Source organism: Ostrea edulis, unplaced genomic scaffold (assembly GCF_947568905.1).
Source record: "Ostrea edulis unplaced genomic scaffold, xbOstEdul1.1 scaffold_80, whole genome shotgun sequence".
Classification (NCBI taxonomy): Eukaryota; Metazoa; Mollusca; class Bivalvia; order Ostreida; family Ostreidae; genus Ostrea; species Ostrea edulis.
In genome coordinates, this window is record NW_026606008.1 from 1 (window position 1) to 12,125 (window position 12,125).

At 36.1% G+C, this 12,125-nt stretch overlaps 1 protein-coding gene across 1 annotated transcript; it reads right to left on the bottom strand.

Annotated features, from left to right (window-relative positions):
- Positions 1-2,911: 2,911 nt before the first annotated feature.
- LOC130051142 (isatin hydrolase-like) lies at positions 2,912-8,111 on the bottom strand. The gene is made up of 3 exons (XM_056152509.1): positions 7,827-8,111; positions 6,872-7,042; positions 2,912-4,837 (listed from the first exon to the last, which is right to left on the bottom strand). The coding sequence occupies exons 1-3, from the start codon at positions 8,003-8,005 to the stop codon at positions 4,321-4,323; spliced, it is 867 nt and encodes a 288-aa protein (XP_056008484.1). The 5' UTR covers positions 8,006-8,111; the 3' UTR covers positions 2,912-4,320.
- Between the last annotated feature and the right edge of the window lie 4,014 nt (positions 8,112-12,125).

Here is a 12,125-nt window from a genome sequence, read left to right on the forward strand (position 1 = left end):
GTTAAAATCAGTGTGCTAAGAACGGCCTAACAATCGGTATGAAACACGTCAGACAGCATTTAACCCAATGATAGGTTGTAATGACGAACTACATGTAGATCGTTATAACGACCATAGAAGTTGCGAAATGCTGACTTCAATCGAGACATTTGAAACCCCTATACCATCAACTTGTTTGTCAGTAGCTTGCCTCGATTTAAAAACTGACTATACGCAGTACAAGCTCTTGCGTATCGAATCAGTTGAAAGATATAAACAGTGTATGCAGATGGTAATGGAATATTGCTACATAAGTATGGAAAGTTGGCGATGGAGAAGCGCAAATCATCCCGTTTGTCATACAGTTGAGTTGTCAGTTTGCCGTTAATGTCTACTTTCAATAAATTATCTAAGTATGAAGCAGAAATGTACGACTCTGTGGTATATTTTATTTCGAGCTCACAGGGATATATCGAATCGACATATGAATGAAAGTTATTATTGTTGATAGACAAATCGTCGTCGATATATCTAAATGTCGAACTGAAGGCCACAGCAAAAGATATTCTGTTCTCACGTAGAAGTTTTTCAATAAATTCTGCTTCATATGAATATAGAAACAGTCAGCTAATAAAGGAGCACGATTCGTGCCCATGGGAATTCCAACAGACTGTTGGAAGACCTGATCACCAAAGACCACGAAGATATTGTCAATGAGGAACTTTAGCACATTTTTTATTTCAACTTCAGAGTACTTGTGCGTAGAATCAGAGTGGTGTTTAACAAAATAAGTTATTGAATTACTGATCTTTAAATATAAATATTTCAGTTTTCCATTTTTGTTGAGGAAGCACCACTTCTGGCATATGTAGTGGCACAGTACGTTTGAAGTTCTTTCTTCACAGCTGAGCACTAGATATGAAAATTTCCTTTTTCTATTTTTGTTGAAGAAGCAACTGTCTATGATGTCAAAAAGTCTAGTCTTTGATTTATCGTGCGGAATTTTACGAATAGGTTAATGCTTTCCTGTCAAGCTGTTAATTGCACTAATGTGTAGGGGAGATGTGAATATTTTTTTTCGAAATTCCTAACGCAACCAACTCATCTGAAAAGAAAATACCATGTATAATGTGAATCCATCATTTGCGTAATGACAAGTTGAGGTTCGAGACATTTGTATGAAGACAAGTATACCATCAGCCTGGTCTGCGACTCGACTGAACGTCTTCTTTTCTCAATTTCTTCTTGCGAAAGAATAGGCTCAAATCTATACGGCTCCATATTTACATTCTAACTGTTAATGAGTTGTCATGTTTACAGTGCTGCTGATGAAATACCGATATCCTTTATCTTCAATATTTCTTCACTTTGGGCAGTTATGTTCATTTTAGAAAGTTCGTTGCTATTTCTGTGCTTTCCATAAATATATTTCAAATGCAATGTATATTTTGTATGATCTTCTTCAATTTACGATCAATAATTGTACCTCATTTCCATTTTTAATGACCGTGTGACAGCGTGGCGAGAATTCCATCGTCAACGAAACCAAGGTTTTTGTCATGCTCAGATAGTCGAGCGGTCTAACACGCTGGTGGTATGCTGCTAGGAGATTTGGATTACGCAGGTCATGTGTTCAACACTAATTAGAAATAGTAATTACTAGATTCTAAGATTGTACATTTTACATCAAGTCATGATACTAAGCTCAAGTGCTTACTTTACATAAATTTTTATTATTTACATTAATATTGTTTTATTATCATTATTAGTACCCATAAATGACTTCCCAAACCTGAATTTAAAAAAAGGAAAAGCAAAATTACTTTCTTGAATTGATTAGTTTTATGAAAGTTTTTAATACAAAACGCTTGCTCAAATGATGAAGTTAAAAAAATAACTGAAACCTTTAACTCTAGCTGCTTTCAATACTTCTTTTTTAGTGAACGTTGTTCTCCTCTTGTGAAATGACATTATTTATTGATGATTACATTTATGATTGATCATCTAAAATTCCTCAAGTAAATATTTAGTTTCATTTACAGATCAAATTGAAATAAATTCAGTAAATATTATAAAGCTTTGTTCCGAAAGTTCCCCGGGAATGGAAGTCGGCAAAGAATGTGAGATGCTGAGCAATATTGTCTGTATATAAGGTTTCAAAATCACCTATTTAATACAACTGTAATTAAGTTGTTTAATTGAGGTTTTTATTACATGTACCTTAGATCGGTGTGTATATGTTTATTCCGATAACGTTTATAATTGAGTTACTCCCCTTTACATGTACGGCGTGCCATAAACACTACAAAATATCGATGGTTTTGAAATATTTCTTTATGTCCGATTTTTTGTATGCTGTTAACCATGTTATTGTTTAATCAATTCCATCGAGTTTGTTTATGTTACAATTAATTTAAGGTGATTTGCTAGATTGACTAGACTATATCGGACTTTTGCATATCAACGTTGGTTTGCGGAGAGGGGAGAGATTTAGCTACGTATAACAATCTTGTTGATCAAATTGCTTTCTTATTCATTTTTACATATCAAATATATTGGTTCCCGACATAAAACACAGTACTTATCAAATTTGATACTGATTGTCTTTAAAAAATTGTCAGGTTCTTCACGGCCATAAAAAGCGAGTCGAAGCCAAGCATTCCATGGAATTCTGTCGGCAATAAGTTAAAGACACAATAAGTAATGCTATGGAATGATTGATGTATCACACGTCAGTCAGCACGTGTAAATATGTCAAATAATAAAAGAGGATTCAATGAATCATCCAATTATATCAATCCTAATTTATATTTAAGACATTTTTGTGTCCGGTGTTGCAACATTAGATATTCTATCAAAGAAATGCAGATAGAGCGGTGTATCATTGTAATAGTAGAGGATTTTGACTCTAAAAAATGTTCGCAAAACTACATAGTCGTGCGGGTATTTATTGCATACTTAAGTTAGTACAACATTTTCTATATGGAAACTAACATGTGTTATGAATACAATAATACTAACATATCAGTGAAGTGCATAAAACATAGTTTTCATCAAAATGAACGAGGTTTATAAAATATAAGTAAATGGATACATAATTCTACATAGATACGTATATATGAAAAGTGAAGATAACGAACAGTGATCAATCTCATAACTCCTAAAAGCAACACGAAATAGAGAGTTGGGCAAACATGGACCCCTTGGATATACCAGAGGTGGGATCAGGTGCCTAGGAGGAGTAAGCACCGTATGTCGCCCGGTCACACCCGCCGTGAGACCTATATCCTGATCAGGTAAACGGACTCAACATACATTATATGCATCATTAACGAAAAGAGAAAAAAAATATAACAGAAAAAAATCAGTTCTAGACCCAATGTCAGCATTGAAGACTGTATAGTACAGCACAGGTATTTGAATTTAAATCAGTTAATATCTATAAATAGAAAAAAACCCTCTATATCTGTATATATATTATTACAGCAGGTGTGCAACGACACCCCTCTCCCTCCTTGATTCGAGTCCGATTTTATTATTAAAGTCGGCGAGACAAACCTATTCTCCGACACAGTTAAGTTCAGAAATGATTCGTTTTCTTATCCGTTGATTCGGAGGTCTAAACTACCTCACAACAATCCAACAACGGATATATCGTATCGATATTTTGAACGTTCCCACGAAGGCCCGCCGATGGCCGAGAGGTTAGAGCGTTCGCCCCGCATGCGGAAGGCCGGGGTTCGAATCCTGACCGTGACAGACCTAAGTCGTTAAAACATGGAGTGACTGTTCCATCGCCAATCAAATCTCCGCACTGAATAATCTAACTCTACCAGATTAATCAAATTTACAAATAAATTTAGGTAAAATTAATAAGATGGGATGTTATGATAAGAAAAACTAAAGAAATTTATGTGTGTGTTTGTTTCGATTCTGAATTAATAACTCTTGTGCAGTAGATCTTCACAAAGGCTTTCTTTCTTATGGTTCGGACATTGGTTTCATGACTATGTGAGTTATAACAGTTTACACTTTCATGGTTCGAATCCACGACAACTGCGTCATGATGCGGACACTTTAACCACTTAACCTACTACTTAATACTGATTTTCTTGTTTAAAACGCTTATCATATATATATAGCCGTCCTCTCAATATTAGCAACAATCTGTTTATAAAATAGTTTGATATACTTTTCTTAGTTACTATTCTATGCAAGAAAAATGCTTATAAGACATTTGGATGAATAATAAATCGGAATTTGAAGAAATATTTGCTGAAAAATGCAAAATGTGCATGAATAATGCACATGTTACTGAAAACTATGGAGTTATATGTATGTTCAAAATTGATAAACAAATATTATAAGCATTTGCAAGAGGTATATGTAGATTGTGGTACTTATAACATGCATGGCAGCATTTGTTTTGTTCGGCTCGTCGTCGTAAGTTCCGAAAAGTCGAGTAGGTCCACCGCTTCCGTCAAAAATCTTTAGAACAGGCATATAGACTGTGCTGCCACTTTCCGGAATGCTGTCGAGGTTCGCTATGTTCTCTATACCCACTACGTTATTTTTCCCCATGATCACGTGACAGGGAAGTAAAATGCTTTGGCCATAATCCGTAGAGGGAGTGTCAACACCAACGGCGTTGACTTGTCGTTTGGTTATCAACCACGTGACGGCTTCCTCGTGCCAGCTAGGGAAATGAAACGATGAGGTATCGTTAAGTAGAGATGTTCCGTAAACAAGATTTGGATCTGGATATTTGTGAGACCAACCCGAGTTCATCATTACAACAGCGTGTCTTGGGATCTCTCCGTATTTTTCCTCCCATGCCGACAAATCATCGCTTGAAACTCTGCAAGTACACAAACCACACCGTGACGTAGTAAGTACACAAACCACACCGTGAAGTAGTAAGTACACAAACCACACCGTGACGTGGTAAGTACACAAACCACACCGTGACGTGGTAAGTACACAAACCACACCGTGACGTAGTAAGTACACAAACCACACCGTGACGTGGTAAGTACACAAACCACACCGTGACGTAGTAAGTACACAAACCACACCGTGACGTGGTAAGTACACAAACCACACCGTGACGTAGAAGATGTCATACACATGGATGAGAAAGTGAAGATAATCTCATAACTCCTATCAGAAATACAAGATTAAGAGTAGACCAAACACGGACCCTAGATGTACCAGAGGTGGGGGATGGTGTCTAGGAGGAGTAAGCATCTCCCGTCAACCGGTCACATCCGTCATGATCCCAATATCTCGATCGAGCAAACGGAGTAATCCGTTGTCAAAATTAGTGTGCAAATAACGGCATAAATTGGCATGAAACGGGTCAGAAACATTTTACCCAATAGGAGTTTATATTGGTGAATCAGACCATTATAACGAACATAAATTTGCGAAATGCTGACATTGAACGAGACTGTTGCAACCCCTGAATATTGTGCAATCATTCAGTTGAAAAATATTGTATTGCAAACCGTTATACTGGATGAAAAAAAAAAGCAATGCAAGAGATATAGGTGAAGTGTGGAATACAATTACAACATCTCGCCTGCACAGCAACATTAAAGCTACCAATTCTGCTAGATTTTGGAGAGATCATTGTTATGATTCAGGTCAAAAGATCAAGAAGGGTTAGTTATTCTGGAAATATTGGGCGCACTCGATTTGTCTACACCATCCACAATGTGGGCACTCTTCTGCAATCAAGTGCAAATGTTTACACTTTGTATACATCACCTCCACCCTGTACACGTCATGTGTTGGTAAATACACCGAAAACATCAATAAATGGGAAATGGTGAGGCGAAAAAAATTGTATATTTTCTTTTCGTACTTTGTTAACTGTAAAGTATAAGAGGATATTTCCAGTGGATTGTATTTTATTAGATACATGATAGTCAGTTTGGGACATGTTACGAAGTCCTACAGGGTGTGAAATGGAAATCCATATAGGGATTTAGCTTCGCCTTAAGCTTGCTCAATACGAAACTGATATTTCGTGCAATCATACAAAAATATAAGATTGGCTTAAAAAATCAGCAAAATGTTTGGAGTATGACTTGATATTTTTCAGATGTATATAGGTATTCATAATTAAATGCACATTAAAACACATTTTTATTAAAAGAAATCTCAAATTCTAAACAATATAGGATATAAGCCACTGCTGTTTTGTGCTTATTTGCATTAAAATTGTTAACGAAACATTTAACAAGAGAACCTCTCCAAAACCAATCTCGGCTGCTGTTACAGTTTCATCGTCCATATTGAATACGCTACATACATACTGCACCAAAATGTAAATCAAATTCAGTGGGTGTAGAGATGTGTAGATAAATCAAGCACACCAATTGAGCAAAGAACATTTGAATATAAGGCGTAAAACGATAGTGAGTGTAGGAGAGTGCGTCCATTGAGTGTATCAAACACTACTTCAGCCTACCGAACAATATTGTATCACATAAGGAGCTGTAGTAATGAAGGATAACTCGCATAGCATTTGAAGTCCAAAAGGTAGTTTGTTGGCTCGAATGACAAATATCTCAGGATGATAGATATCTGATACAGTAAATCACTTTTTTGAGACACTAGTGAGTAACTTTATTTTTGTGTATATTTCGGGATGTTACTTCGAGAGGAAAACAAAGTGTTCTTGTTAAAATATGTACATAGGAGCCATTGAGGAAATCCAATATCCATAAAAAATATGTTTCACAGATATCTAGCCGTACATTTCGTTCATACTTCAACCTAACCCTAACCATCTGATCAGATCCCCACCTATGACAAATAAGCTTCATCTTCATGAATATCTATGGATGTAAGAACCATAGAAGCGCCTCACACATATAATTTTTACCTGTAATCCGGATTGTTAGCAACCTTGGATTTAACATTTACTATGACCCCTGGTCCGAACAATTTTTCCATGGGAATTTGATGGATTTTCCAGGCACCCTTTACGACGTGGCCCGGTGCGTCTATGTGAGTCCCCATGTGCTCTGGCATAGCAAAATGGTTGTTTTCAATCCTACAATAAGATATCTGATATCACAAACACTTGTTGCTGTAAATAATGTGATGACGTCAGAATATTAATAATTAACACGCTGAAATTAAGCGATACCCTTCTGAGAATCCCGGTCATGTATGCTTTTAGGTACTTCCAGGGAAAATAAAATGTAAATGCATTGTGTAAACGTTCACTTCTATGCTAATTTATCTACAACACCGAGTTTGGCATTACTGCATTCATTGCCTCTTACATTGTATCTCCGTAATATTGTGACTATCACTCCATCAGATACTCTGCAACAATACCGCACTTAATAAGTGTGCTGAGCAACCCACAGATTACTCTATAGCAGTCCAAAGCTTAATAAATATGCGGCTTTTGATTGACTGAAACATTTCCCCCCTAAACATTGATATCAAGAATTAGAAATAGCGTGTAGTCTTCAATTAATACATGTATTTTCATTTTGTCCAGAAAGATTTGTTTTCTTACTATTTTCCCTGATAAATGTATTTATTCAAAACAAAGACATCGTCTTCAACATGTATGCTGTTTTCAAACTACAAAATCTTTACACCGGCATACATTTTATTAAAAATATATCTTACTAGGACTAAATACTTCAATGTGTACTGAAACAAATTAAAACTAGACAACATCCATGTCAGCTTTACGAATTTTTAACGTATTGTATTCAGAAAATCATTTGCAGCACTATCTAGCCATACATAGCAACCGTTCACTAATTGTCGTGATGTATGCATTAAGATACTCCTCCCTCTAATTGACAAAATCTTACCAGGTATTGTAGTGTGTCGAAAATCCTCGGAAGAGCATGGTAAAGTTATACTTTGGGTTAGTGGGCCACGTGATAGAAAGCTCGTCTTGATTATAAGTAAGATCCACAATCCTAGGTTTGGAATACGTGGGATTCACTGTCAGGAGAAACATTGAACTGCATATCATTAAGATATCCATTATGTCGAAAACTTGCAGCAATTATGACTCTAATGGCTTACGCGTGTGTACAGATTTATGTGGCATGCGCCACCGAATATAGTCTGGTACCCTGGTTTCTCCGTAATGCTCCGCAAACGAAGGCCAGGTATGCACTATTTTTATGGCTTCTTACAGCAGACGATTGTAAGGAATACATTACAAGTAATGAGTGTAATGTAGGTGTGTGAATCACAGCTCCATTTACTTTGTCAATTTCAATTTTACATAATAAATAAATAGACGCAGGTTTAAGGAAAGGATTAATGACAGTTTCGATTTGGGTAATGTTGAGTGTTTAAAGTTCGGTTGGCTTACTTCTCGCATCACTGGGAAATAAACTGTGTCACTACATTTTTATTTCTATTTGACAGAAGAATAGTAACAGTGATGTTGTCCTGATACTGTGTCACTGCAGTTTTAGGTCACCTGAGTAAATGTGACCTATTTCAATTGGTCTGCGTCGGTCGTAGTGCGTCGCCCGTTAACAATTGAACAATTTTAACTTCTCGATAACTACCATTCCAATTCTTAGGGGCGGGACAAAACCTGTCTAAAATTGACTCAATTTTCAAAAATCGTATTCTCTACAGTCGCACATGTGTAGGAAAAACTAAATGCATATTGATATACAACAGGAAGGCCTCTACAAAAAATGTAAATTTAATGATCCTCAGAGTCAGAACCTTTACTCCGCGCTTATGACCTTTGACCAGGGAGGGATCTTTAGATCCTCAGTACCCCTTGCTTGTCGTAAGAGGTGACTAAATAAAGCGCTCCTTCGGATGAGACCGTAAAAACCGAGGCCTCGTGTCACAACAGGTATGGTACATTGAAAATCCCTCCCTGCTCAAAGACCATAAGCTCCAAACATAGATCTAAGTTTTCTGACATTCACCCACAATACCGACGTCATCATATCAGTTAAAAATTCTCGAAGAATACGCTACCACCATTATCAAAGGAAGAAGACAAAGAAACGAGCAAAAAACAAGTCTCCAAAGTTTGTTTGAGAGACTTGAAAAATCGACAGATTTTACTTATTTAAACAAATATGCATCGAAATCAGAACTCCCGTATGAAAGGCGAAGATAATGAAACAGTGATCAATCTCATAACTGCTATAAGCAATATAAAATAGATACTTGGGCAAACACGGACCCCCGGACACACCAGGGGTGGGATCAGGTGCCTAGGAGGAGTAAGCACCCCCTGTCGACCATTCACACTCGCTGTTAGCCCTATATCCTGATCAGATAAACGGAGTTATCCATGGTCAAAATCAGTGTACCAAGAACGTCCTACAATCGGTATGAAACACGTCATACAGTATTTGACCCAATGATTGATTGTATTGCGAATTAGATCGTTATAACGACCATGGAATTTGCGAAAAGCTGCCTTTAATCGAGACTGTTGAAACCCCTGTACCATCTACATGTTTGTCAGTAGATTGTCTCGATTTAAAAACTGATCATACGCAGAACAAACTCTTGCGTATCGAATCAGTTGAGAGATATAAACACCATATGCAGTTGATAATGGAATATTGCTACATAAATATGGGAAGTTGACGATGGAGAAGCTGAAATCATCCCGTTTGTCATATATTTGAGTTGTCAGTTTACCGTTAATGTCTACTGTCAATAAAATATCTAAGTACGAAGCAGAAGTGGACGACTCTGTGGTGTCTTTTGTTTAGAGCTCACAGGTATATATCAAATCAATATATGAATGAAAGTTATTATTGTTAATAGACAAAACGTTGTCGATATATCTAAATGTCGAATTGAGGGCCACAGCAAGATATTGTTTCTTCTCTCGTAGAAGTTTTTGAATAAATTCTGTTTACGTATCGTACATATATGTATATTTACACATATAGTAGGCCACATGTCGACTCGATATATCACAGGGAACTCGAAAAAATAACACCACGGAAACTTCCTACATGTATCTACTTTATATACCTAATTTAAGACATAGGGCTCACGACCGGTGTGACTGATGAATATGGAATACATGTACTTATCTCCCCTTGGTACCTGATCCCATCACTGGTATGTCTAAGGGTCCGTACTTGCCCTTTTCATAATTTTGTATTATTTGCTGTGTATATGAGATTCATCAATGTTCGTGATCTTCATTTGTTCTTTACATCTAATTCTACGACAGGTCTCATGATCCTCACATCATTTCATATTCTATGTATTAGGAAATTTATACACTAAAGATAGATCAAAAGTCGGAAATGGCAACATATTCCAAAAAAGAAAGAAATGAATCCGACTGATATTATACGTATCTTCAATTTCATAAGTATATCAATTCATTGTATATGGACAAGTTGCCGTACTGCATAATGATACTGTCAAACAATTCGCCGTATTGTAGAAACGATTTTACTTATTTCTTTCATAAAATCGACATTGATGGACTAACCCAGATTTCGATATAAACAACATTGCATATTATGAAAATTCATTAAGGGATACTGGGAAATAAAGAATGAGGGGCGTTATTGGCCATGATAAAGAACGACCACTCAGTTTTATTTGTATATGTATCAGGTGCTTAATTTTAAGGTATGAAAAGAAATCAACATCATTTCGTGTAATTCTGCAGCCATTAAAAATAAGTATGTACCTTGTTGAAATATTCCAACAAGTGGATTTGTAACATCACCAATGCATACAATGTGGTTTAAAAAGAAGGAATTCTCATCTTGATGTGTTATTCTTCGCTTTGAATGGTAGGAATATCCGGTGTCGGTTATAAACCGTGAGGATGATAGAAATGTAGTGACCCCACAGGAACTCGTCACGAATTGACCCTCTCTATTCTTTTACACTGTAAGTGTAGAACAAATGATGTCAAATTTTAATTGACGAGACCCTGTGTTGACACAGTTTATTTTGCACCGATCATAAAGTAAACAAACCGAGCTGGCGACACTGAATAGAAGAAGGTCGTCCTCACCGAATAAAATCGCTGCGTCTCACTGCAAAACGTTCCGGAGATTTTATCTATTTAAATTGAAGTCGACACCGTAAATAGCGCCGTGATAAATCCAGTTATGTCACACTCTGTTACCCGCCATTAATTCCGCCATCGTTAAAATGAATCCTCACTACAGCAGTTAATCAACTGTTCTGATATTTGATACTTTTAATACATGTACATGTATATTTAAACACTATCCCCTCTGCTCTGTTTGCGCATACTTTTTTGTATTTGATTGTTCTTGTCTATTTATTCTCTATTTTGTAATTTTCAACTGAGAGAAATAAAATTCATTCACTGTGTACAAGCCAATGAATGTAGGATATTAAACAATGGCTGGGTTGATCTGATCTAATGATTTCATTCTACATACATGTATATGCAGTACTTACGATGGTGATTAAGTAAACAGTGGTGTGATGTCGATTTCAAGCGGTGTTGTTTATTATATGATGACCGTAACAAATTTGTATAATGGCCGTCATCTTTTGTGTTTTAGATTACTGAGTAATTCGATTTTCTTTTTGCTGCTTAGATGCAGAAACATGTATAATATCGTGCTATTTTTGTACCAAAAAGGGACAGTGGTATGAATAGATATATTGATATCTTAAAATCACAATATCGAATTCATTCCCCTAAAAAGATATTTAGTAATAGCAAACACGAACTGCATGCGGAAAGTCTACCGTGATAAGTTATTTTCCCAAATTATTTATATGATTCAAAATGGATAGAAGGTTGTTGTGAATGATGGTGACAAAATCAAATTCAGCGGCATTTGGGCTGGCGCGGTTCGGACATTTTTGATTTGTTTCGGGAAACAAAACCTCTGTTTTCGGTTCAGTTTTATTTTGTATGAAACATAAAATAACTCAATCCAAGAATAACGAGGATCCTGAAATAATTTTATTTTTCTGTACAAATGTAATAATTGATTTCTAGTTAATTCATTCAACAAAATAACGATAAATAAATAATCTTTATATAAAGACTACACTGCATATGTGTGTTCAACACAACAAGCAAATTTATACCTAAACATAGCAACTAACCATAGTAGTAAAGGTTCCTAAACGCCTGCAGTGACAGGGGACTT

Excerpts from the sequence above, each read along its gene's own strand:
- LOC130051142 (XM_056152509.1), bottom strand. The coding sequence starts at position 8,005 with ATGGATATCTTAATGATATGCAGTTCAATGTTTCTCCTGACAGTGAAT. Across the intron at positions 7,043-7,826 it reads TCGACACACTACAATACCTG|GATTGAAAACAACCATTTTG; the intron begins GTAAGATTTTGT and ends ATCTTATTGTAG. Across the intron at positions 4,838-6,871 it reads GCTAACAATCCGGATTACAG|AGTTTCAAGCGATGATTTGT; the intron begins GTAAAAATTATA and ends GTGTACTTGCAG.